Source organism: Phacochoerus africanus, chromosome 2 (genome assembly GCF_016906955.1).
Source record: "Phacochoerus africanus isolate WHEZ1 chromosome 2, ROS_Pafr_v1, whole genome shotgun sequence".
In the NCBI taxonomy this organism is placed as follows: Eukaryota; Metazoa; Chordata; class Mammalia; order Artiodactyla; family Suidae; genus Phacochoerus; species Phacochoerus africanus.
The window spans coordinates 227521702-227543113 of NC_062545.1; the positions used below are offsets into that span (position 1 = coordinate 227521702).

General features: G+C 40.4%; 1 protein-coding gene across 1 annotated transcript in view; it reads left to right on the top strand.

Annotated features, from left to right (window-relative positions):
• The first annotated feature begins 4009 nt into the window (after positions 1-4009).
• Positions 4010-21412, top strand: part of GDA (guanine deaminase) — a 177991-nt gene continuing 160588 nt past the window's right edge. The window contains exon 1 of the mRNA XM_047767774.1: positions 4010-4310. Within this exon, the coding sequence (XP_047623730.1) occupies positions 4188-4310 (123 nt within the window). The 5' untranslated portion in view covers positions 4010-4187. The remainder of the gene's footprint in view (positions 4311-21412) is intronic.

Below are 21412 nucleotides of genomic sequence, written 5' to 3' on the forward strand. Positions count from 1 at the left end.
AAGTTCCAATTCCAATGAATTGCCTACCACTAGCACATATCCACTATAGCCTCTTAATTTTTTATCACTAGATATAGATGATAGGGCCACCTCTTAAAATCCAGCAGTTATATATCCATTGAACAGCTCCTATTGGTCAGTGTGTTGAGGGGATATGGAGAAAGAAGGGAAGGAAGAAGACATGGTCCTTAAGGAATCAGCAGTCTTCTGGGAGAAAAAGACTGATAAAGGAATACTTATAGCACCACCACAAACTCAGAGGAGAACAACATGTATGAAAGAGAGAGAGGATGTATAAAGATTTCTTGGGGCAGGGGAAAGCAGTGGGAGTGGGCAGTTAAGCTGAGGGGTTTAGCCAGGGAAGAGTGGGCAGTAAAATAAGACAGGTACAGTGTAAAGTGTTATAAGGGTGCAAAAGGCAGAGGGATCATGAGCAAAGCAGATGTACAGTATGTGGGATACCGGAAGAAGTGCCTGAAGAAGCAGCCAGGGCTTCAGGAAGCGTCCCTGCCAAGAAGAGTCTCTTTTCTTCGGTAGGAAGTGATATGTGGGGGTAGGGCACTGAAAGTGCATACTACTGTTGGATTTCCTTCTAAGAAATTGAGGCAGTGAGGGTTTGAAGGAGCCATCACTTGTGGGGAATAGTGATGCTACAGAAAGCAGTGAAATGCACATTGAATGATGATCTCCGAGGCACTTTCAGCTCTAATATTGCATGAATTTAAACACAGGCTACAAAAAGAGCTGAAGAATAGGATTTGCTATTTCCTTAAGACTTTGAAGGCACAATGAGCACCACTTGTCTCATACTTTGCCCTGGTCAGAATAATTGTATTAAACCAGAGCTGGCTTGTAGTATTCTTGGGCTGTGTTTCTTTCTTTTTTTAATTTAAAATTTTTTTTATTTCCCAATACATTGGTTTTTTTTCTACTGTACAGCATGGTGACCCATTTACACATACGTGTATACATTCTTTTCTTTTTTTCTTTGTCTTTTTGCCTTTTTCTAGGGCCATACCCGCAGCATATGGAGGTTCCCAGGCTAGGGGTCTAATCAGAGCTACAGCTGCCAGCCCATGCCAGAGCCACAGCAACATCGGATCCGACCCACATCTGTGACCTACACCACAGCTCAGGGCAATGCCAGATCCTTAACCCACTGAGAAAGGCCAGGGATCAAACCTGAAACCTCATGGTTCCTAGTCGGATTCGTTAACCACTGAGCCATGATGGGAACTCCTATTCATTATTTTTTCTCACATTATCATGCTCCTTCATAAGTGACTAGACGTAGTTCCCAATGCTACACAGCAGGATCTCATTGCTAACCCATTCCAAAGGCAATAGTTTACATCTATAACCCCAAGCTCTCGATCCACCCCACTCCCTCTCCCTCCCCTTTGGCAACCACAAGTCTATTCTCCAAGTCCATGATTTTCTTTTCTGTGGAAAAGTTCATTTGTTTGGGCTGTGTTTCAAAGGTGAATATAAAAGCTCTGTACTGCTTTCTTCCTCTGAACCTCAGTAGCGTTAGGAACATAGAGATACCAGGTCAGGAGTTAAAATTGCAGGAGGACCAGCAATTTAAAAGAGTCTCCACATCTGAGGGTGGAGAACAGGTGAGAATGGTTGGGAAGCTAAGATTTCCTGACATGTGGCAGAGCTTAGGTTCTGAATCCCAAGTGAGGTGCCTACATCTTGTCTGGGAATGGAAGTGGAACTGTGTCCTGCTTGGCAGAGCCAACTTTTACCTGAGAAGCACTGATGCCATGTCACCTGGAGGCCCATGGTCATATCTTCTATTTAAGAAGATTAACTTTACTCAAAGGTACACAATATCAGTCATTCCATAAGCCACATGTAACAATGTCAGTAAACGTTAAAACACAATTTCCCAGCAATTCCATGACCTTAACAGAATGACTGCCAGTGTTTGGTATACCTTTTTAATTCTAGCCATTATGCCCTAGGCTTTTCCTGATTTTAACCATAGCATAAATGCCATGAAAAAAACCTTAACATTCTATTGTATGTAATTCCCACATGGTTATATATATCCCCTATTGTTTTTAATAACTGAATAATATTCTAAGTAAATAGATTCTAATTCACTAAACTACACTCAATTGTTGGATATTTAGGTGGCTTTCATGAAAAATATATTAGCTGTATTTATTTTAGGAAACCAAGGCATCTTTTAGAAACATTTAATTGACTCCTCTTTTACAATAACAGTCAGACATTTTCTTTACTTTTCTTTCTGAAGTTTGTGTGTGTACAAGCCTAGATCAAGAAGATGTTTTCAGAGTTGTGGCTGTTGGGACAGCAAGGAGGGAATGTGGTCTGCAGAATGAAGAGAAAGCACCAGTGAGAAAGGGATGATGTCTCCCAGAGGCCAGTGAGATGCCCTCAGCTTCAGAGTTTCCCAATCTGAGTCCTTGGGAGGGTGATTAACCAGCTTGGTATGCCTGGGACTGAGGAATTTCCTGAATTATGGCATTTTCAGTGCTAAAGCAAGGCAAGTCCCCCCAAAACTGGGATGAATTGGTCACCCTACACCTTGGTATGGGGGAGGTGAAGGGACTAAGAAGGGATGAATCATTTATATGAGCTACTCCTGTGTCAGAAAAGCAGCAACTCATAGAAAGTCTGCTCGTGCATGGCCATGTGAAACCCTTATCCTTTACGTAGGAGTCAAAATAGGTATTTATCTCAGGTTATTACTCTGCTTCCAGAAAAAAATTCATTCATTCATTCTGTAAATCTGTATGAAACACCAAGCACTATTCTAGGCATAAGATTCCTGTTCTTGTGGTACTTTGGTTACTCTGTGTGTGTTGGGGTAAGGGAAGCAGAAGTAAATGAAAAAGCATAAAATGAATGGGGATGGATGTGATAAATGCAATGGCAGAAATAAGGTAGATTAGTGCACCAGGAACTGTGAGGGATGGAATGTGCTATTAGCTTAGTGCTGGAGAGAAGTTACTTCAAAGAGCTGACATGTGAGGCAAACCACTGATGAGAAGAGCCAGTCATGTGAGTATCCAAGGAGGCATCAGGGGCAGAAGGAGCAGCATGTGCAAAGGCCCTGAGCAGAAACCAATTTTTCTTCCTGGAGGAACTTAGTAAAGGACTTTGTGCACATACTGTAGGGAATGAATGCTGACTTTGAATCAGTCTTAGCAACCACCCAGTCCAAGTTCCATTTTCACAGTTATGATAAGGATCCTGAGGCCTCCCTGCATTGACCATAGTCTCTTGATTCCTAACCCAGCACTCTTTCCACCAAGCCATGCCACACTGCCATTTCTAGCTACTTAGCTTGAGTACTTAATTTTCTCCCCCTGTACAAATCGAAGTAAATCAAAGAGATTTTGAGGTATGAGAAAGATTGGAATTGGAGTTGTTTGTGGATGGACACAAGGGCCAAAAACATTGGCCTCCAAGGTGAAGAGAGGAACTTTGGGGTCCAGATTAACCTCCAGTGGGCTCCTGTCATTCTGTAAGAGATGCTTCCTGAACATCAGATTAGGACAAATTCTGCAGCCCACGGATTTGAAAATGAAACTGGTTGATAAGGTAGGGAGCCCTAACAGGCCTGTCACCCTGGCACTGAACTTGTGTCAGTTCAGAACTTATGGGTACCACAAGTTCAAAAGTTCCAGAGTTTGGCCACAAATAGCCCAAAGAGTTTAAAGGGCAGAGAAGGTAGGAAGATGAAACTCGGAGGATGCCAACTAAAGAAAGGTGGAGGAAGTTGGGGACCAGGGGTAAAAGCAAATTTAGTGACCAGTTAAAAGTACAGGGCTGGAATCCTGAATCTTCCAGCTCCTTTCCTCATTTTCCTCCCGCTGAGTGGGTGATAGCCACGACGGGTTAAAAGAACCACAACGTGAGCGGTGATTTTGGAAACTCAAAGAGTTAACATCAAAAACTAAAGCAGGGGAGGAGAGAAAGACCGAGACAACTCACTGGAGAAAAATCCTATTGGCATCGACGAGGCAGGGAGCCAGCCCCTGGGCGCGGCCTGCAGGGGGCAGGCGATCGCGCGGGGAAGCGGGGGCAGGACGAGGCCGGAGCGGTGCCGGCTCTGCAGCTGCCTACAGCCGCAGGGTGTCCTTGCCGCGCCTCTGCGGGGTGAGCCTTCCTCGGCCCGCGCGGACTGCGCGCTACACTTCGTCGCTGACATGTGTGCCACCCGGATGCCTCCCTTGGTGCACATCTTCCGAGGGACGTTCGTCCACTCCACCTGGACCTGCCCCATGGAGGTGCTGCGGGATCACCTCCTCGGTGTGAGCGACAGCGGCAAAGTAAGCGGGCGCGGGGTCTGGCGCACCCCGACGGGCGGGTGGACAGGTGGAAGTACCCTCCCCACGTGCGCCGCGCGGAGCACCGAGTTCGCTCTTTCCCGAGCGGGCGCCGCAGCTCCGGAGTTGAACTTGAGTGTTTGGCTTTTTGGGGACCGCCAGGAGAGCCCTAGAGCCGCGTTCGTGGGCTGGACTGGGAGTAAAGTGTTCCCAGTTGCTGGGAGCCTTGGAGTACTCCAACCCACGTTTGTTGCAATAAGCCATCCAGGCTGTATGGAAGGGGGAGCGAGGCTATGCCCTCGCAAATCTTAAATCATTAATACCAGCCCCTCGCTTCATTCATTTTCGTATCGCATGTGCCTGGCACAGTGCCTGGCACAGCCTAGGCGCTCGGGAAATTTGACTGAATTTATTATGAAAGAAGAGTCGTTTCACCAGTGATGTTTAGGCCTTTCATTGTATTAGAATTGATTTCATTCACCTGATCATTCAGCAGGCAATATACTAATGATTAAGACTAGATAATTTGTATTACTAGAGAGGATAGTCAGAGAGAAATTACCACCCCCCACCCCACAGCCATAGCCGTTTGCATCAAAGCAAGCAGCTCCATTTTAAGGTTCAAAATGTCTTCTATGAGTGTATCTTCCACACTTCTGTTTCTAAAATCAGGATTTCTACAAACATCATATGTAACTTTACAGTTTCATACACTACAGTGGTAACTGTATTGGCTGTGGCCTACCTAGTTTAAGTGAAAGCCGTTCCATTTTTAAGAGAAAAAAATAGAGATAGGATATTTTGAGCTTTTCCCCAACTACTGATTTTGTTAGCAGAAGTACATATATGTGTGACTTGTCAGCTTGAAGGTACTATTCCTGACTAAGGATGCTTCCGAGTCAATGACAGTTTTGAATTGTGACTCTTACACTTGGGTATAACTAAACCCTGTTTTCTTATGGTGCTTAAAAATCTATATTCTCTGTGCATGTTCAGGGAGCCTGCTGTTGTTTCCAAGGTGATGAAACTCTCAGAGCTCCCCCAAATGAGGAGATTCCCATAAATCCTGAGACTAATGAATTGTTGGTTGGGTACTTGACCTTCAAGTTTTAGAGAGCCCTTAGTCTCAGGGTGAGTTCCAAGAAGCAGAGGAACAGCGTGCTGGACTGGGGAAAGATTGGTGGTATTTGCAAACAAGAAGCTGTTCAACTCCTATTTCTTTTTAAAATTTAAATTTCCGTATCCAGTATTTGAATTGATAGGATAGCAAGAGGGAGAGTTGGCTAGGGGACAGGCTTTAACCATTGGAGAGGAGGGAGGAAAAGAAGCAACTCATCTAAAAATTTACCTTTTCTGGGGGTTGTATAGAAGAACAATAAAAGAGTGTCCTGAACATGCAATCAGTAGTTGAGTCAGGGAGTCTATTCCTAGCTAAGGAGCATACCGAATTCTAAATGTAGAAAAATGCCATTCCTCCCCAAGATAGAATTAACTAGAGTTGCATACAAAGGTAAGTTAATCAGTTTACAATATAAAACGCCCTAATCAGTGAATGGGTAACTGTTTATTGTTCTCTTCCTGGGGGCAAGGCAGTTGATTACTGACTGTGTATAAAGGATGGACTTGATTTTCTTCATTTTGAAAGTGGGAATACCTCTTTTTTAGAGTTGCTGGGATAAATATATTATTTTTAAAATTTCAGTATTCTTACAGAAAATTATATTCCTGTGAAGTAAATAAATATGCAGAATCATTCTTGATCAGTGGGTTAAGGATCTGGCGTTGCCGTGAGCTCTAGTGTAGGTCGCAGACGCGGCTCAGATCTGGCATTGGTGTGGCTCTGGCTTAGGTCGGCAGCTATAGAGCTCCCAAAGCTATTCTCAAACCTTGGGATGAATCAGAAACTTCTGGGATGGTTATTAAAATACCAGTTCCTGGACATCATATTGAGAGAATCTGAATCTGTAGGCCTGGAGTGGCATTCCAACAAAAGTCTGAGAAGATTCAGACACAGGTAGTGGGTGGGTTACATTTGGGGAGCCTCAGTATATAAGTTGTGTGATGGAGTTGTGTGGGGTCTTGAGTGCTCAGTTCTCCATTTCAAGCCCTGGGCTGGGGTAGCATCTCAGAGAGAGAGGACATGACTTTCTCTGCCATCCCTCTCCTCCTAGACCCAATCTTTCATTTCACATAACTTCATTTAGGCCCAGAGAATGGTAATGACTAACGACTTCTAATTCATTAACTAAAGCTCATTCAAAATTAGGTTAATTTAAAAAAAATTCTCTAGTCAACATGTTAGTATTGAGCATTGAATTCAGAGTTAGTTTTTCAACTTAAGTGGCATGTCGCTATTTAAAAGAAAAACTGCAGTGTGTGTAATTAATTCATTTACTGATAAGTAATTAATCTTAAGACACTGTGTGCTCAGATTTACTAAATTGCCTGATTCTTCCCACAGGGTCAGGTTGACTTTAAAGATAGGTCAAGATGTCTTGGTTCTTTTAAGTAGTCTTAGCTGACGGAGTTCCCATTGTGTCTCAGTGGTTAACGAACCCGACTAGGATCCATGAAGTTGCAGGTTCTATCTCTGGCCTTGCTCTGTGGGTTAAGGATCTGGTGTTGCTGTGAGCTGTAGTGTAAGTCATAGACGCGGCTCTGATCCTGCATTGCTGTGGCTGTAGCGTAGGCTGGAAGCTACAGCTCTGATTCAACCCCTAGCCTGGGAACCTCCGTATGCTGCTGGTGTGGCCCTAAAAAGACAAAAAACAAAAACAAAAACAAACCAAAAAAGTACTCTTAGCTGAAAGCAAGAGTGAGGAAGAAAATAATTTTGGAAGTAGTGCCCTGTGGTAGCAAGAGCAAGTTCTGTGGAGAGCTGAGTTCAAGTTGGTTCTCTACCACCTACCTACTCAGAGTCCACGGTGAAAATCTTAACTTCTCTAAGCCTCAATTTCCTCATTTTTAGAATCAGATTTACTTTTGCTAAGTATTTTTAAAAATTATATTGGATTGGAATTCCCGTCGTGGCACAGTGGAAACTAATCCTACTAGGAACCATGAGGTTGTGGGTTTGATCCCTGGCCTTGCTCAGTGGGTAAAGGATCTGGCGTTGCCATGAGCTCTAGTGAAGGTTGCAGATGTGGCTCAGTTCTGGCATTGAGGTGGCTCTGGCTTGGGTCGGCAGCTGCAGCTCCAATTAGAGCCCTAGCCTGGGAACCTCCATATGCTGAGGGTGTGGCCCTAAAAAGGACAAAAAGACTGAAAAAAATTGTATTGAATTATAGCTGATTTACAATGTTGTATTAGCTTCAGGTTTACAATAAAGTGAACCAATTATATATATATATATATAACCATTCCTTTTTTCTCATATAGGTTATTAGAAAACATTGAGTAGACTTCCCTGTGCTATGCAGTAGGTCCTTGTTAGTTATCTATTCTCTTTTATTTTAATTTTTTTTGGCCATGCTCATGGCATGCAGAAGTTCCTGGGCCAGAGATCAATCCCACGCCACAGCAGTGACCAGAGAGACAGCAGTGACAATGCTAGATCCTTAACCTGCTATGCCACAAGGGAATCCCAGTTATCTGTTTTATATACAGTAGTATGTATGTGTTAATCCCATCCTAATTTATCCCTCCCCCCCATGGTTTCTCCTTTGGTAATTTTGATTTCGAAAATCTATGATTTTGTTTCTGTTTTATAATTGGGTTCTTTTGTATCATTTTTATTAGATTTCATATATAAGTGATATCATGATATTTATCTTTCTGTCTCATTTACTTTACTTGGTATGATAATCTCTCAGTCCATATATTGCTTCAAATGGCATTATTTTGTTCTTTTTGGTGGCTGAGTAATGTTCCATTATGTATATGTACTACATGTTTTTTATTCATTCCTCTATCGATGAACATTTAAGTTGCTTCCATGTCTCAGCTACTGTTAAGTAGTGTTGCAGTGAATATTGGGGTGCATGCATCTTTTCAAATTATGGTTTTCTCTGGATAGATGCCCAGGAGTGAGATTGCTAGGTCATATGGTAGTTCTATATTTAGTTTTTTAAGGCCCTCCCTACCATTCTCCATAGTGGTATACCAATTTACATTCCACCAACAGTGTGACAGGGTTCCTTTTTCTCATCCTCTCCAGAACTTACTGTTTGTAGACTTTTTTTTTTTTTTTTTCTCTTTAGGGCCGCACCTGTGGCATATGGAGGTTTCCAGGCTAGGGGTCAAATCAGAGCTACAGCTGCTGGCCTTCACCACAGCCACAGCAATGCCAGATCCTTACCCCACTGAGCACGGCCAGGAATGGAACCTGCAACTTCATGGTCCTAGTCAGATTCGTTTCCGCTGCACCACGACGGGAACTCCATGTTTGTAGACTTTTTGATGATGGCCATTCTGACTGGTGTGAGGTGATACCTCATTGTAGTTTTGATTTGCATTTCTCTAAAAATTAGTGATGTTGAGCATCTTTTCATGTGCTTTTTTCCATCTGTCTGCTTTGGAGAAATGTCTATTTAGATCTTTTGACCATTTTTTTTTTGATATAAAGCTGTGTGAAATGTTTGTATATTTTGGAGATTAATTCCTTGTTGGTTGCTTTGTTTGCAAAGATTTTTCTCCCATTCTGAAGGTTGTCTTTTACTTTTTTGTGGTTTCCTTTGCTGTGCAGAAGATTTTAGGTTTAATTAGGTCCCATTTGTTTATTTTTGTTTTTATTTTCATGACTCTAGGAGGTGGATCACAATTATATTGTTGCTTTTATGTTAGAGAGTGTTCTGCCTATGTTTTCCTCTAAAAGTTTTATAGTATCTCATCTTATATTTAGATTTTTAATCCATTTTGAGTTTATTTTTGTGTATGGTATTAGAGAATTTTCTAATTTCATCCTTATTCATGAACTGTCCAGTTTACCCAGCACCACTTATTGAAGAGACTGTCTTTTTCCCATTGTATATTCTTGCCTCCTTTATCATAGATTAGTTGACCATAGATGCATAGGTTTATCTCTGGGCTTTCTATCTTGTTCCACTGATATATATTTCTGTGTTTGTGCCAGTATCATACTGTTTTGATGACTGCAGCTTTGTAGTATAGCCCAAAATCTGAAAGCCTGATTCCTCCAATTCCATTTTTCTTTCTTTCTTTCTTTCTTTTTTTTTTTTTTTGCTATTTCTTGGGCCGCTCCCGTGGCATATGGAGGTTCCCAGGCTAGGGGTATAATCGGAGCTGTAGCTGCCGGCCTATGCCAGAGCCACAGCAACGCAGGATCCATCTGAGCCGTGTCTGCAATCTACACCACAACTCATGGCAACGCTGGATCGTTAACCCACTGAGCAAGGGCAGGGACTGAACCCGCAACCTGATGGTTTCTAGTCAGATTCATTAACCACTGTGCCACGACAGGAACTTACCAATTCCATTTTTCTTTTTCAAGATTGCTTTGGCTATATGAGGTCTTTCATGTTTCCATACAAATTTTAAAATATTTTGTTCTGGTTCTGTGAAAAATGACACTTGTAGTTTGATAGGGATTGCATTGAATCTGTAGATTGCCTTGGGTAGTATAGTCACTTTGACAATATTGATTCTTCCAGTCCAAGAGTATGGTATATCTTTCCATCTGTTTGTGTCATCTTTGATTTCTTTCATCAGCATCTTGTAGTCTTCAAAGTATATGTGTTTTGTCTTTTTAGGTAGGTTTATCCCTGGGTGTTTTATTGGTTTTGGTGTTATAGTAAATGGGATTGTTTCCGTAATTTTTCTCTCTTATCTTTCATTGTTAATGTAGAGGAATCAAGAGATTTCTGTGTATTAATTTTGTATCCTGCAACTTTACCAAATTCACTGGTGAGTTCTAACAGTTTTTTGGTAGCATCTTTCAGATTTTCTATGTATAGTATCATGGCATCTGCAAAGTAAGAGTCTTACTTCTTTTCATATTTGGATTCCATTTCTTTTTCCTCTCTGATAGCTGTGGCTAGCACTTCCAAAACTATTTTGACTAAAAGTGGCAAGAGTGGACATCCTTGTCTTCTTCCCAATTTTAGTGTGTATGCTTTCAGATTTTCACCATTGAGAATTATGTTGGCTATGGGTTTGTCATACATAACCTTTATTATGTTGGGGTAGGTCCCCTCTATGCCCACTTTCTGGAGGGTTTTACCAGAAATGGGTGTTGGATTTTGTCAAAGGCTTTTTCTGCATCTACTGAGATGATTGTATGGTTTTCATTCTTCAAGTCGTTAATGTTATGTATCACACTGACTGCTTTAAAATATTGAAGAATCCTTGCATTCCTGGGATAAATCCCACTTGATCATGGTGTATGATCTTTTTAATATATTGTTGAATTCAATTTGCTAATATTTTGTTGAGGATATTTACATCTATATTCATCAGTGATATTGACCAGTAATTGTATTTTTTTATGGTATCTTTGTCTAGTGATGGTGGTCTTGCAGATGATCTTGGGAGTTTTCCTTCCTCTGCAATTTTTTGGAAGAATTTCAGTAGAATAGATGTTAACTCTTTTCTAAATGATTTTTAGAATTCACCTCTGAAGCAGTCTGGAACTGGACTTTCGTTTGTTGGAAGGTTTTATTTTTTTAATTTTTAATTTTTTTTGTTTTTTTAGGGCTGCACCAGCATCATATGGAGGTTCCCAGGCTATGGGTCTAATCAGAGCTATAGCCGCCAGCCTGTGCCATAGCCACAGCAATGCCAGATCTGAGCTACATCTGTGACCTACACCACAGCTCACGGAAATGCCAGATTCTTAAACCACTAAGTGAGGTCAGGGATCAAACCTGCAACCTCATGGTTCCTAGTTGGATTTGTTTCCACTGCGCCACAATGGGAGATCCTGTTGGAAGTTTTTTTTAAATTAATTTATTTGTTATTTCCCCAATACAGTTTTTTTTTCCTACTGTACAGTATGGTGACCCAGTTACACATACATGTACACATTCTATTTTCTCATATTATCATGCTCCTTCATAAGTGACTAAACATAGTTCCCAGCACTACACAGCAGGATCTCATTGCTATTCCATTCCAAAGGCAATAGTTTGTATCTATTAACCCCAAGCTCCCCATCCATCCCACTCCCTCTCCCTCCCCCTTGGCAACCACAAGTCTATTCTCCATGTCCTTGATTTTCTTTTCTGTGGAAAGGTTCATTTGTGCCTTATATTAGATTCCAAGTATAAGTGATATCATATGGTATTTGTCTTTCTTTTTCTGACTTACTTCACTCAGTATGAGAGTCTCTAGTTCCATCCCCTGTTGGAAGTTTTAAAATCAGTTTCAATTTCTGTACTTGTGATTGGTCTTTTCATAGTTTCTGTTTCTTCCTGGTTCAGTCTTGGAAGGTTGTACCTTTTTAGGAATTTATCCATTTCTTCTAGGTTGTCCATTTTATTGGCATGTAGTTTCTTATAGTAGTTTCATGATCCTTTGTTTTTCTGTGGTGTCAGTTGTAACTTTTCCTTTTTCATTTCTAATTTTATTGACTTGACCTTCTCCCTTTTTTTTCCCCTTGATGAGTCTGGTTAAAGATTTTAGTTTCATTGATCTTCTCTTTTGTTTTCTTTGTCTCTATCTCATTTATTTCTGCTCTGATCTTTATGATTTCTTCCCTTCTACTAACTTTGGGTTTTGTTTGTTCTTCTTTTTCTAGTTGTTTTAGTTGTAAGGTTAGGTTGTTTATTTGAGATTTTTCTTGTTTCCTGAGATGAGATTGTATTGCTATAAACTTGGCTCTTAGGACTGCTTTTTTTCTGCATCCTATAGGTTTGGTATTGGATTGCCACATTTTCATTGTCACTTGTCTCTAGTTATTTTTTGATTTCCTCTTTACTTTCTTCAGTGATCAATTGGTTGTTTAGCACCATATTGTTTAGCTTCCAGGTGTTTGTGTTTTTTGTTTTTCATTTAGTTGATTTCTAGTATCATAGCATTATGGTTGGAAATGATGTTAGATATAATTTCAATTTTATTAAAATTACTGAGGCTTGATTTTTTTTGCTAAGTATTAAATGAGATAATGTATGAACATACTTGTTGCTTAGTGGATACTTTGCATATGCCATGCTCATTTTGTCCTCTTTCTTCCCTCTGTCCCCAGCAAATCCTTGACATCTTGCTCATTGTAACATGTTTGCATATTTCTTACGGCTGGCACTCATACAGGCCAATAGGTGAGAGGGAAGCCATGTCCTGGGATGTATTATGTGGGAGGTGGGGGAATGTGACTGGACCTCTGGTGTGCAGCCTCACTTCTCATACCATTGACCCACTGGGATACAAAGATGCATCTGGGAAGAAATATCTTCAGAGCATTTGCTGCCACATTATTTTCAATATCTCTTTTGGTCTTCAGAGGGATTATTTCCTCTTCAGGTTGGGAAAGTTGAGACTTGAAAAATTATGCATCCAGAGGTTGATTTTATATTAACATGTCAAAAGTCCATATTGTTTTTACAAGAGCAGCTCATCTCCCTGAAGCACAGATCCTGCCTCAGTAGACTTACACTTTTAGCAAGGGATCTTAGACTTATACTATAATAAAAGTGGACTGATTTCTGAGCCAAAGATTGAGCTCATTGCTGGAGAGACACTGAAAAAATGAAATGTGCAAACTCTGCCCTGCCCTTGTGAGGCTAATCACTAGTGATTAACAGAATCTGCTATAACTTGTCAGAACTTGAACTAATCTGGGGGTAGAGAGAAGGCTTTCCTGAATGTGAAATGATATTTGAATTGTGATCTGAAGGATAAGTAGAGTTGAATAGGTAAGGCAGGATGCAGGCAGGACCGTAGATAGGAAAGTGCCTTCTAGGTAGAGGGAACAGCCTATGCAAAGGTTCTGGGGTAGGAAGGAATAAAAAGCATCAAGGAGGTTAGAATCTAAAGTTCTAAGAGAAGGATAACACAAGGTAAGGCTAGAGAGGTGGGTAAGGCAAGATCTTGGAGTGCATAGGGAATTGGGGGAGGGATTGTGCCATGACCAAATTTTTCATTTTTCATTCTAGCTTCAGGATAAACAATGCATTGGAGGAGTTCCCGTCGTGGCGCAGTGGTTAACGAATCCGACTAGGAACCATGAGGTTGCGGGTTCGGTCCCTGCCCTTGCTCAGTGGGTTAAGGATCCGGCGTTGCCGTGAGCTGTGGTGTAGGTTGCAGATGCGGCTTGGATCCTGCGTTGCTGTGGCTCTGGTGTAGGCCAGTGGCTACAGCTCCGATTCAACCCCTAGCCTGGGAACCTCCATATGCCGTGGGAGCGGCCCAAGAAATAGCAAAAAGACAAAAAAAAAAAAAGAATGCATTGGAGAGGAGTTGGGTGCAGGCAAGGATATCAGATAGGATCCTTTTTGCAATAGATGAGGTAAAATGGGATGTGGTTTAGAAGAAAGAGGCAGTGTCATGTATCATTAAGAAATGAACTCTTAAGACTACCTCTATCACTTAGTACCTATGCGAATCTAAACAAGTTACTTAACACTTTATATCCAAGTGTCCTCATGTATAAAATGATTACTATGATCTATCTCATAGGTTTGTTGAAAAGATTAAATGAATTACTAAATGTAAAGTGTATAGAATAAGACCTTGCATGTAGCACATACCCAGTAAACACCAGCAGTTATTATCAGCAGTGGAACTGGAAAAAGGTGGTCAGAATTGGTAACTATGTGACATCAGTTGGATTTGATGATAGGATTAGAAAGGTGTGAATGTATTAGAGACTATGGTGGGATACAAATAGGTAGGTGATAGGAAAAACTTGATGAAGGAAGCTGAAATTGAATTGGACATTAAAAAACACATAGGACTCGAACATGCAGGAAAGAGTTAAATATCCCTGGTAAAGGAAATCAGTCAATGTTCTTTAATTTCCAAAACTGCTAGGAGGGGCAGGAGTTATAGTTTACCTAAGGCTGCATCATCATCTTGCTTTGCCAGGAGTTCTTATAGTCTGAATCACAAATCTTAGTGGTTCTGTTTCATATTTTCCTTCTGCTTCAGCATATGAACACCCATATTCCTATAAGCTCAGAATCTCAGAATATTGTATGATCTTTTATTTTGTCTTTTTTTTTTAGTGCCACACCCACGGCACATGGAAGTTGAATCAGAGCTGCAGCTGCCAGCCTACCCCATACCCACAGCAACGCCAGATCTAAGCCACGTCTGCAACCACAGCTCATGATAACGCTGGATAACTCACTGAGCAAGGCCAGGGATCAAACCCACATCCTCATCGATGCTAGTGCAGTTCATTACCACTGAGCCATGATGGGAACTCCCAAGAATATCCTATGATTTTGAAGAGGAAATTTGAGCTAAGCTATCCCTTCTTAGGCTAACAAATCAGAGATTCATTTTCATCAGAAACTTGTCTTCATGCCCAAGTATCATATTGTCATCTTGCAAATTCCCGTTTTCTGGAAGGCAGATTGCTTTGTTCAAAATGTTCATGGCAGACACTGTTAGTTACCCAATCAATAGCGATATCTCCTTCTTTCTTATTAACACTTTCTGAATTCGATAGCCTGTAATAGACTTGGCTCATAGATACATCATAGTGTCAGCCACTTGTGGTAATCATAATCTGGTTTGCTGGATAATTATTTTTCCAGCTTCCTGGTAGCTAAGTATAGCCAGCAGGCAGAAAGTTAGCTCAGAGGCTTCTGGGAAATAATCTTTCCCTAATAAATAAATACAGATGCAGGAAGAAAAGTCCTTTTTTGGATGCTTTCATGTGAGGAGTGGAGTTGCTGCTGCTGTTGCCACAATTTGAGACTTTCAGGAAAAAATTAAGAGGACTTCAGAGGCACCAACCTTGTCCCTCTTTGAACATCATTGAATACATACATGAATGACATCATTGAATAGTTAACTGTTCCTGCACCTGCCTACTACTTTGACTTCTTCTGTGAGATAATGAAATGTCTTTATTGTCTACCCTCTGTAGCCCAAAGCATCTCTAACAATTATATTGCTTTTTCAAAAAAACATATTATTTTTCAATGGACTGCTGACTGCCTTCTCCCTTTTCCATTTCTACCTTCTCCTTTATTGGCCAGAAATGTCAGTGTTTTTCCAGGCGTCCATATCAGTAGTCAGGCCCAGCCAATTGTCCTCTGGGATATCTCTGTGTATACCCCTTTCTGTTGTCATTGGCACTCTCCAGCCTTCCATTGTCTCTTGCCTGAAATATTGCAGGAACTTCCTAACCCTTTTCTCTCCTCATTCTAATGTCTCTTCCAAATTACTGACAGTTACTTTCTTGGAGCATGAGTAGTATCATGTATCTTATCTTTTGCAGCCATCTCTGGCTCTCTCTTGCCTCTAAGATCCAAATGCCCTTGAAGACATTTTATGCATGACATTTGGCCTCAGTCTGCTTTTCTACACACTTCATTCTGTTCTATCCTTCTCTTTGGCAAATGGGAATAGTATTACTGTGACTGGTTTACACCATGAGGTATCCGTGAGCTGAGGGATGTCTATCCATGCCAATTTCTCACTTTTCCCCAGCACATCATCTTTTTACACCTCCACTTTGTTAGTGCCAATCTCTCAGCCTAGAATAGTTCTCCTTTACATAATCTCTTTCCCTCTCCACCTTGTCAAAATGAAATCTTGCTCTTCCTCAAGACCCGTTTCTGATGTCCCCTTTTAAACAAAACCCTCTCTGGCCACCATCCCCCCAATGAAATAAATTACTGCTTTTCTCCCACAAAAATCAATATTTTCCTGGTGGTTAAGAACATGGCTTCTGAAGTCAAGACTATATGGATTCAAATCCCAACTCTGCTGCTTATGTGGACAAATTTCCCAACACATTTGAGCCTTGGCACCCTTATTTATAAAATGTTGGCAACAATAGCACCCTGGAGGAAAGGTGAGGCAGATGAAATAGTATGTGGAAAGCACCTGGCACGTAGCAATTGCTCAGTAAGTATTGGTCATTGTTACTATTTTTCTTTTGCTAAAGTGATTATTTCACTTTTGCCTTTTATTGTATTTAGCTTTATAGAATGTTCTTACTCACCAAATTGGTTTAAAGTTCTTTTGACAAATGGGAGGTGAACTGAAGAGAAGACGGCATTTATTAAGTCATACTATGTGATAGACACTCTGCCAGAGTCTTTGTCCAACAGTCTTGAGATGAGACAGCATCATCTTCTTCATCCTTACTTGACAAATGAGGAAATAGAGACAAATAGTTAGCTGACCTGGCTGCAGTCACAGAGACTAAGCGGCAAAGTCAAGATTCACACCCAAGCTGGTCTAATTTACAAGGTCTGTGCTCTTTGCAGGAGTGCTAGCTGCCTCCTCTCATGAGGAGGGGCGGACATTCCATTGTCTTTAAGGTTCCCAAATGTTGTCTTATTGTTTTAACACAAAGTAGGTGGTCAGAAAAGTGTTTTGAACATGATAAGTAAGTAATACAAGGGCATTTGTATGTGATGATTAAAAAAAAGACGTTCCTGGAGTTACCGTTGTGGCGCAGTGGTTAACGAATCCGACTAGGAACCATGAGGTTGCGGGTTCAGTCCCTGCCCCTGCTCAGTGGGTTAACAATCCGGCGTTGCCGTGAGCTGTGGTGTAGGTTGCAGACGCGGCTCGGATCCCGCGTTGCTGTGGCTCTGGTGTAGGCCAGTGGCTACAGCTCCGATTGGACCCCTAGCCTGGGAACCTCCATATGCCACGGGAGCGGCCCAAAGAAATAGCAAAAAAAAAAAAAAAAAAAAAAGTTCCCAATTCCAGAGAGATTTTATAATAAGCACTGTTTGACTTATTCCTTAGACCCTGAAGTAACACTGCTAGACATGACTGGAGTTTGCTACCCCTCCAGTTGTGTAAAGTTGTTTATTAATTCCTGGAATTTCTTGGCAGTCTGATTGATTTAGTGCTGTACCTATGAGGCAGCATAAGTGTTGGTGTATCTGATACATAGCTGACTGCCAGGGAGTTTCTGACATGGGCAGAGGTGGGGGCAGGATCTCCTACAGGCCAATGGTATGCCCATTCACTTATTGGGCATTGATCTGATTATTTAGGGATAAAAACCATGGGGACTGACCTCACCTGCAAGAGGAGAAATCTATTGGTCATGTATTTACAATCTCCCTTTCTGTAGCTCCAGAGGGTATAAACAAGGGGTGATGCTTTTATACATTTAAGAAGAGGAAACAGCCAGTCGTTGACATAAAACAAAGCTATGAACTAGATTTAAAATGCATTGTGAGGTACCTCTGTAGTGTTTTCCATAATGGTTGTACCAAATTACCTTTCCACCAACAGTGAAGGAGGGTACCCTTTTTCCACACCCTCTCCAGGATTTGTTATTCATTGACTTGTTAATGATGGCCATTTTGACTGGTGTGAGGTGGTTCCTCATTGTAGTTTTCATCTGCATAATTAGGAATGTTGAGCATTTTTTTCACATGCCTCTGTATATCTTCTTTGGAGAAATGTGTATTCAGGTTTTCTGCCCATTTTTCAACTGGGTTGTTTGTTTTTTCGTTATTGAATTGTATAAATTGTTTGTATATCTTAGAGATTAAGCCCTTGTCTTAAGCCCTTGTCAGTTGCATCATTTGAAACTATTTTATCCCATTCTGTAGTTTGTCTTTGTTTTTGTGGTTTCCTGTGCTGGGAAAAAGCTTGTCAGTTTGATTAGGTCCCATTGGTTTATTTTTGTTTTATTTCTATTGCTTTGGGAGACTGATCTAAGAAAACATTTGTACAGTTGATGTCAGAGAATGTTTTGCCTATGTTCTCTTCTAGGAGTTTTATGGTGTCTTATCTTACATTTAAGTCTTTAAGCCATTTTGAGTTTATTTTGGGCATGGTGTGAGGGTGTGTTCTAGTTTCATTGACTTACATGCAACTGTCCAGTTTTCCTAGCACCACTTGCTGAGGAGACTGTCATTTTCCCATTATATATTCTTGCCTCCTTTGTCAAAAATTAATTGACCATAGGTGTCTGGGTTTGTTTCTGGGTTCTCTGTTCTGTTCCATTGGCCTGAGGTCTGTTTTGGCACCAGTACTGCACTGTCTTGATTACTGTAGCTTTGCAATATTGTCTGAAGTCTGGGAGAGTTATGACTCCTGCTTGGTATTTTTCCCCCAATGAAATACTATTCAGCAATAAAAAGAACAAAATAATGCCATTTGCAGCAACATGGATGGAACTAGAGATTCTTATACTAAGTGAAGTAAGTCAGAAGGAGAGAGGCAAATACCATATGATATCACATATCTGGAATCCAATATATGGTGCAAATGAACCCATCTACAGAAAATAAACAAACTCATGCACTTGGAGAACAGCCTTGTGGTTGCCAAGGTTGGGGAGAGGGAGTGGGATGAACTGGGAATTTGGGGTTTGAAGGAAACTATTGCATTTGCAGTGAATTAGCAGTGAGATCCTGCTGTATAGTACAGGGAGCTACATCTAGTCACTTGTGATGGAGCATGTTGGAGGATAATGAAAAAAAGAATGTTTATATATATATGTGTGTATATATGACTGAATCACTTTGCTGTACAGCAGAAATTGACAGAAAAATTGTAAATCAACTATAATAGGAAAAATAAAAATCTTAAAAAAACACATTGTGAAATGACCTACACTCTTACTGGCCTCCAGTGTTCCTATGTGCCAGCTTGTAAAAGGATACATGTTACCTAGTTGGCAAGTATCTGTACTAAGAGCAATTGCTAAAGAGGAAAACACTTATTTTTGATACTGAGTTCAGATTAGAGTTTCTCCTAGGTGGACATTGTGTCTTATAATTATGCTTAACAACTTTACTGTGCAAGGTAGTGTTTTGTTGGACTGCCTCTCTTGAGCTAAAGATGTGACAGGAAGAAAAGCATCCATGAAACTATTCTATAGGGCTGAGGCTGTGGGGAGGGGGAATGGAAGGTGGTCCAGGTAACCAGGTCTTTTAGGGTGTCAGAGAGGTTGCAGGAATGCCTGTCTTCAGACACTCTGCCTAAGAGTGGTTCTTTTGAGGAATCTTAATGAACATTAAGAGGGAGGAGTCTAGTAATTATTGGTGTAAGTCTGGAGTGCACCTGGTTTTGTGTTGCCAGTAAAATGCAGAACCATCTACCTTTACTGATAATCTAGCTTTGTGGATGTTGATGAGCCTAACAAGAGACTATGCAGTAATTTCAAATCCATTTACATTGGTGAGAAATAATCTCCTTAGAAGATATGCTAGTTTTGAGCCAGCTTGTCTTCCATTTCACTTGTGCTCAAGCTCATTCTTTAAGGCTTATCTCAAGTATCATCTCTAAAATCTTTTTACTCATTCCCTATCTCAAAGTGGTCTCTCTGTCCTATAAATGTCTCTTTTTATTGTCTTTTATTCTTACAGAGTATGTTTATACACATGTACTTTATTTGTATATATTTTCATTCGAATCGGTTGTAAGTTCCTACTCACATGACATAGAAAACAAAAGTAGAAAATACCTATTATAGCTTATCAAGCACAGGATCTTGCAAGTAATATAATTGCTCAATATATATTTATTAAATAAATGAATGAATGCTCTGAAACATAAAAACTGGTATAAAATTTGTCTCAATCTTTGACAATATTTCTGAACTATATTTGTATATACTTCAGAAAATACAATATTGCATATAATTTAATCTTGTCTTGTGGGATTTTGTTACACAAAATATAAATGTTCAGAAGTTCTTAATTCTGTTGATTAAATTTATTTTGGTTTCAGAATAATATTACTTTTTAGGGGTTTTAGTTATATGTCAAAACACAAGAATTAGAGATTACTTTTTTTACACTCTATTACAAATATTTTATGCTTTTAATCATTCATTCTACAATATTGAATACCTTCTATATGCTATGTGTTTAATATACTAAGGAACTTGATTCTGTGGCCAGCAATTAAGTCACAAAAAACACATTCCAACCACTGTTCACATTTTATTTCAGGGTTTACCACTTAAGGTCAGATGCTTGGTGTGGGGGTAGGGTGGGGTAAAGGGTTGTACTTCATCAGTGGATACAAAAAAGAAATCATTAATGGCTCACCTGATAGGATTCAGCTGGGAAGGAATGGAGTTGGAATTTGAATCTAGATCTGTTTCCTCTCTAGCATTTATTATTTCTCTGGATTGGATTTAAAGACCCTGGTTGCCATTTCAGCCACTTAGGTCTCTCAGCCCTGCCTCCTTCCCTTCTGTGCCTTTGTATTCTAGAGAGCGAAACTATCACTCGCTCTGGAGCCAAATCCAAAATATCCTGCTGCGTCTTGTCATTCACTTCTTCCTTCCCCATTGAGACTGTGCTACAACCCCATTTGCTCTGCTCTTGTCATTAAAACTGTGCTTCAGTTCTCAGCACCCATAAAACTCAAAACATGAAAGTATTCTCAATCCACAGCCTTTTCACAGCACCAGTTTTCCCCAAGCAATGCGAAAATGATAGTCTTAAACTAACCAATATGCATAAATCTGAATTCGCAAAACTGATTAAGGGGGGGGGGCTATGTATCTGTGCTCTACAAAAGAATTGGTAAGAGATGTTTCTTATGGACCAACAGAGATAGATTCAAAAGGGACCCCAGATTCTTCTCCTAATTTTCTTTTATTAGTCATCCAATCCTCTCTCTCCTTCCTCCTATGATTGCCGCAGTGTCTGCATATGGATTTTTCTATTGAGGGAGTTCATAGCTGTCATCAAATCTCAAAAAAGCAAGTAATTTCTGAATGTTAAAAACCTCTAGATTCTATAATCTTGTGCTTCAAATAGGACCATTTCACCCATATAACATATCTGTTCAACCTTCATTTAAATGCTGTCAGTGATTAATATATCAGAAATGTACTGATGTACCCATTTGGGTACCAATATTATCATGTTTTCCCCTCATTTCTCAAATTTTAAGAGAACCAGTTTGAGCCCAACCCATACAATTATTGGAAAACCCAGTATCAGTCATTTGAGGCCTTCTCTTTTCCTTTCCTTCCATTCTACAAGCATTGTTGGAGACTTTTATGATCCAGGGCTAAAGCAATTATAAGGTAATTCTAA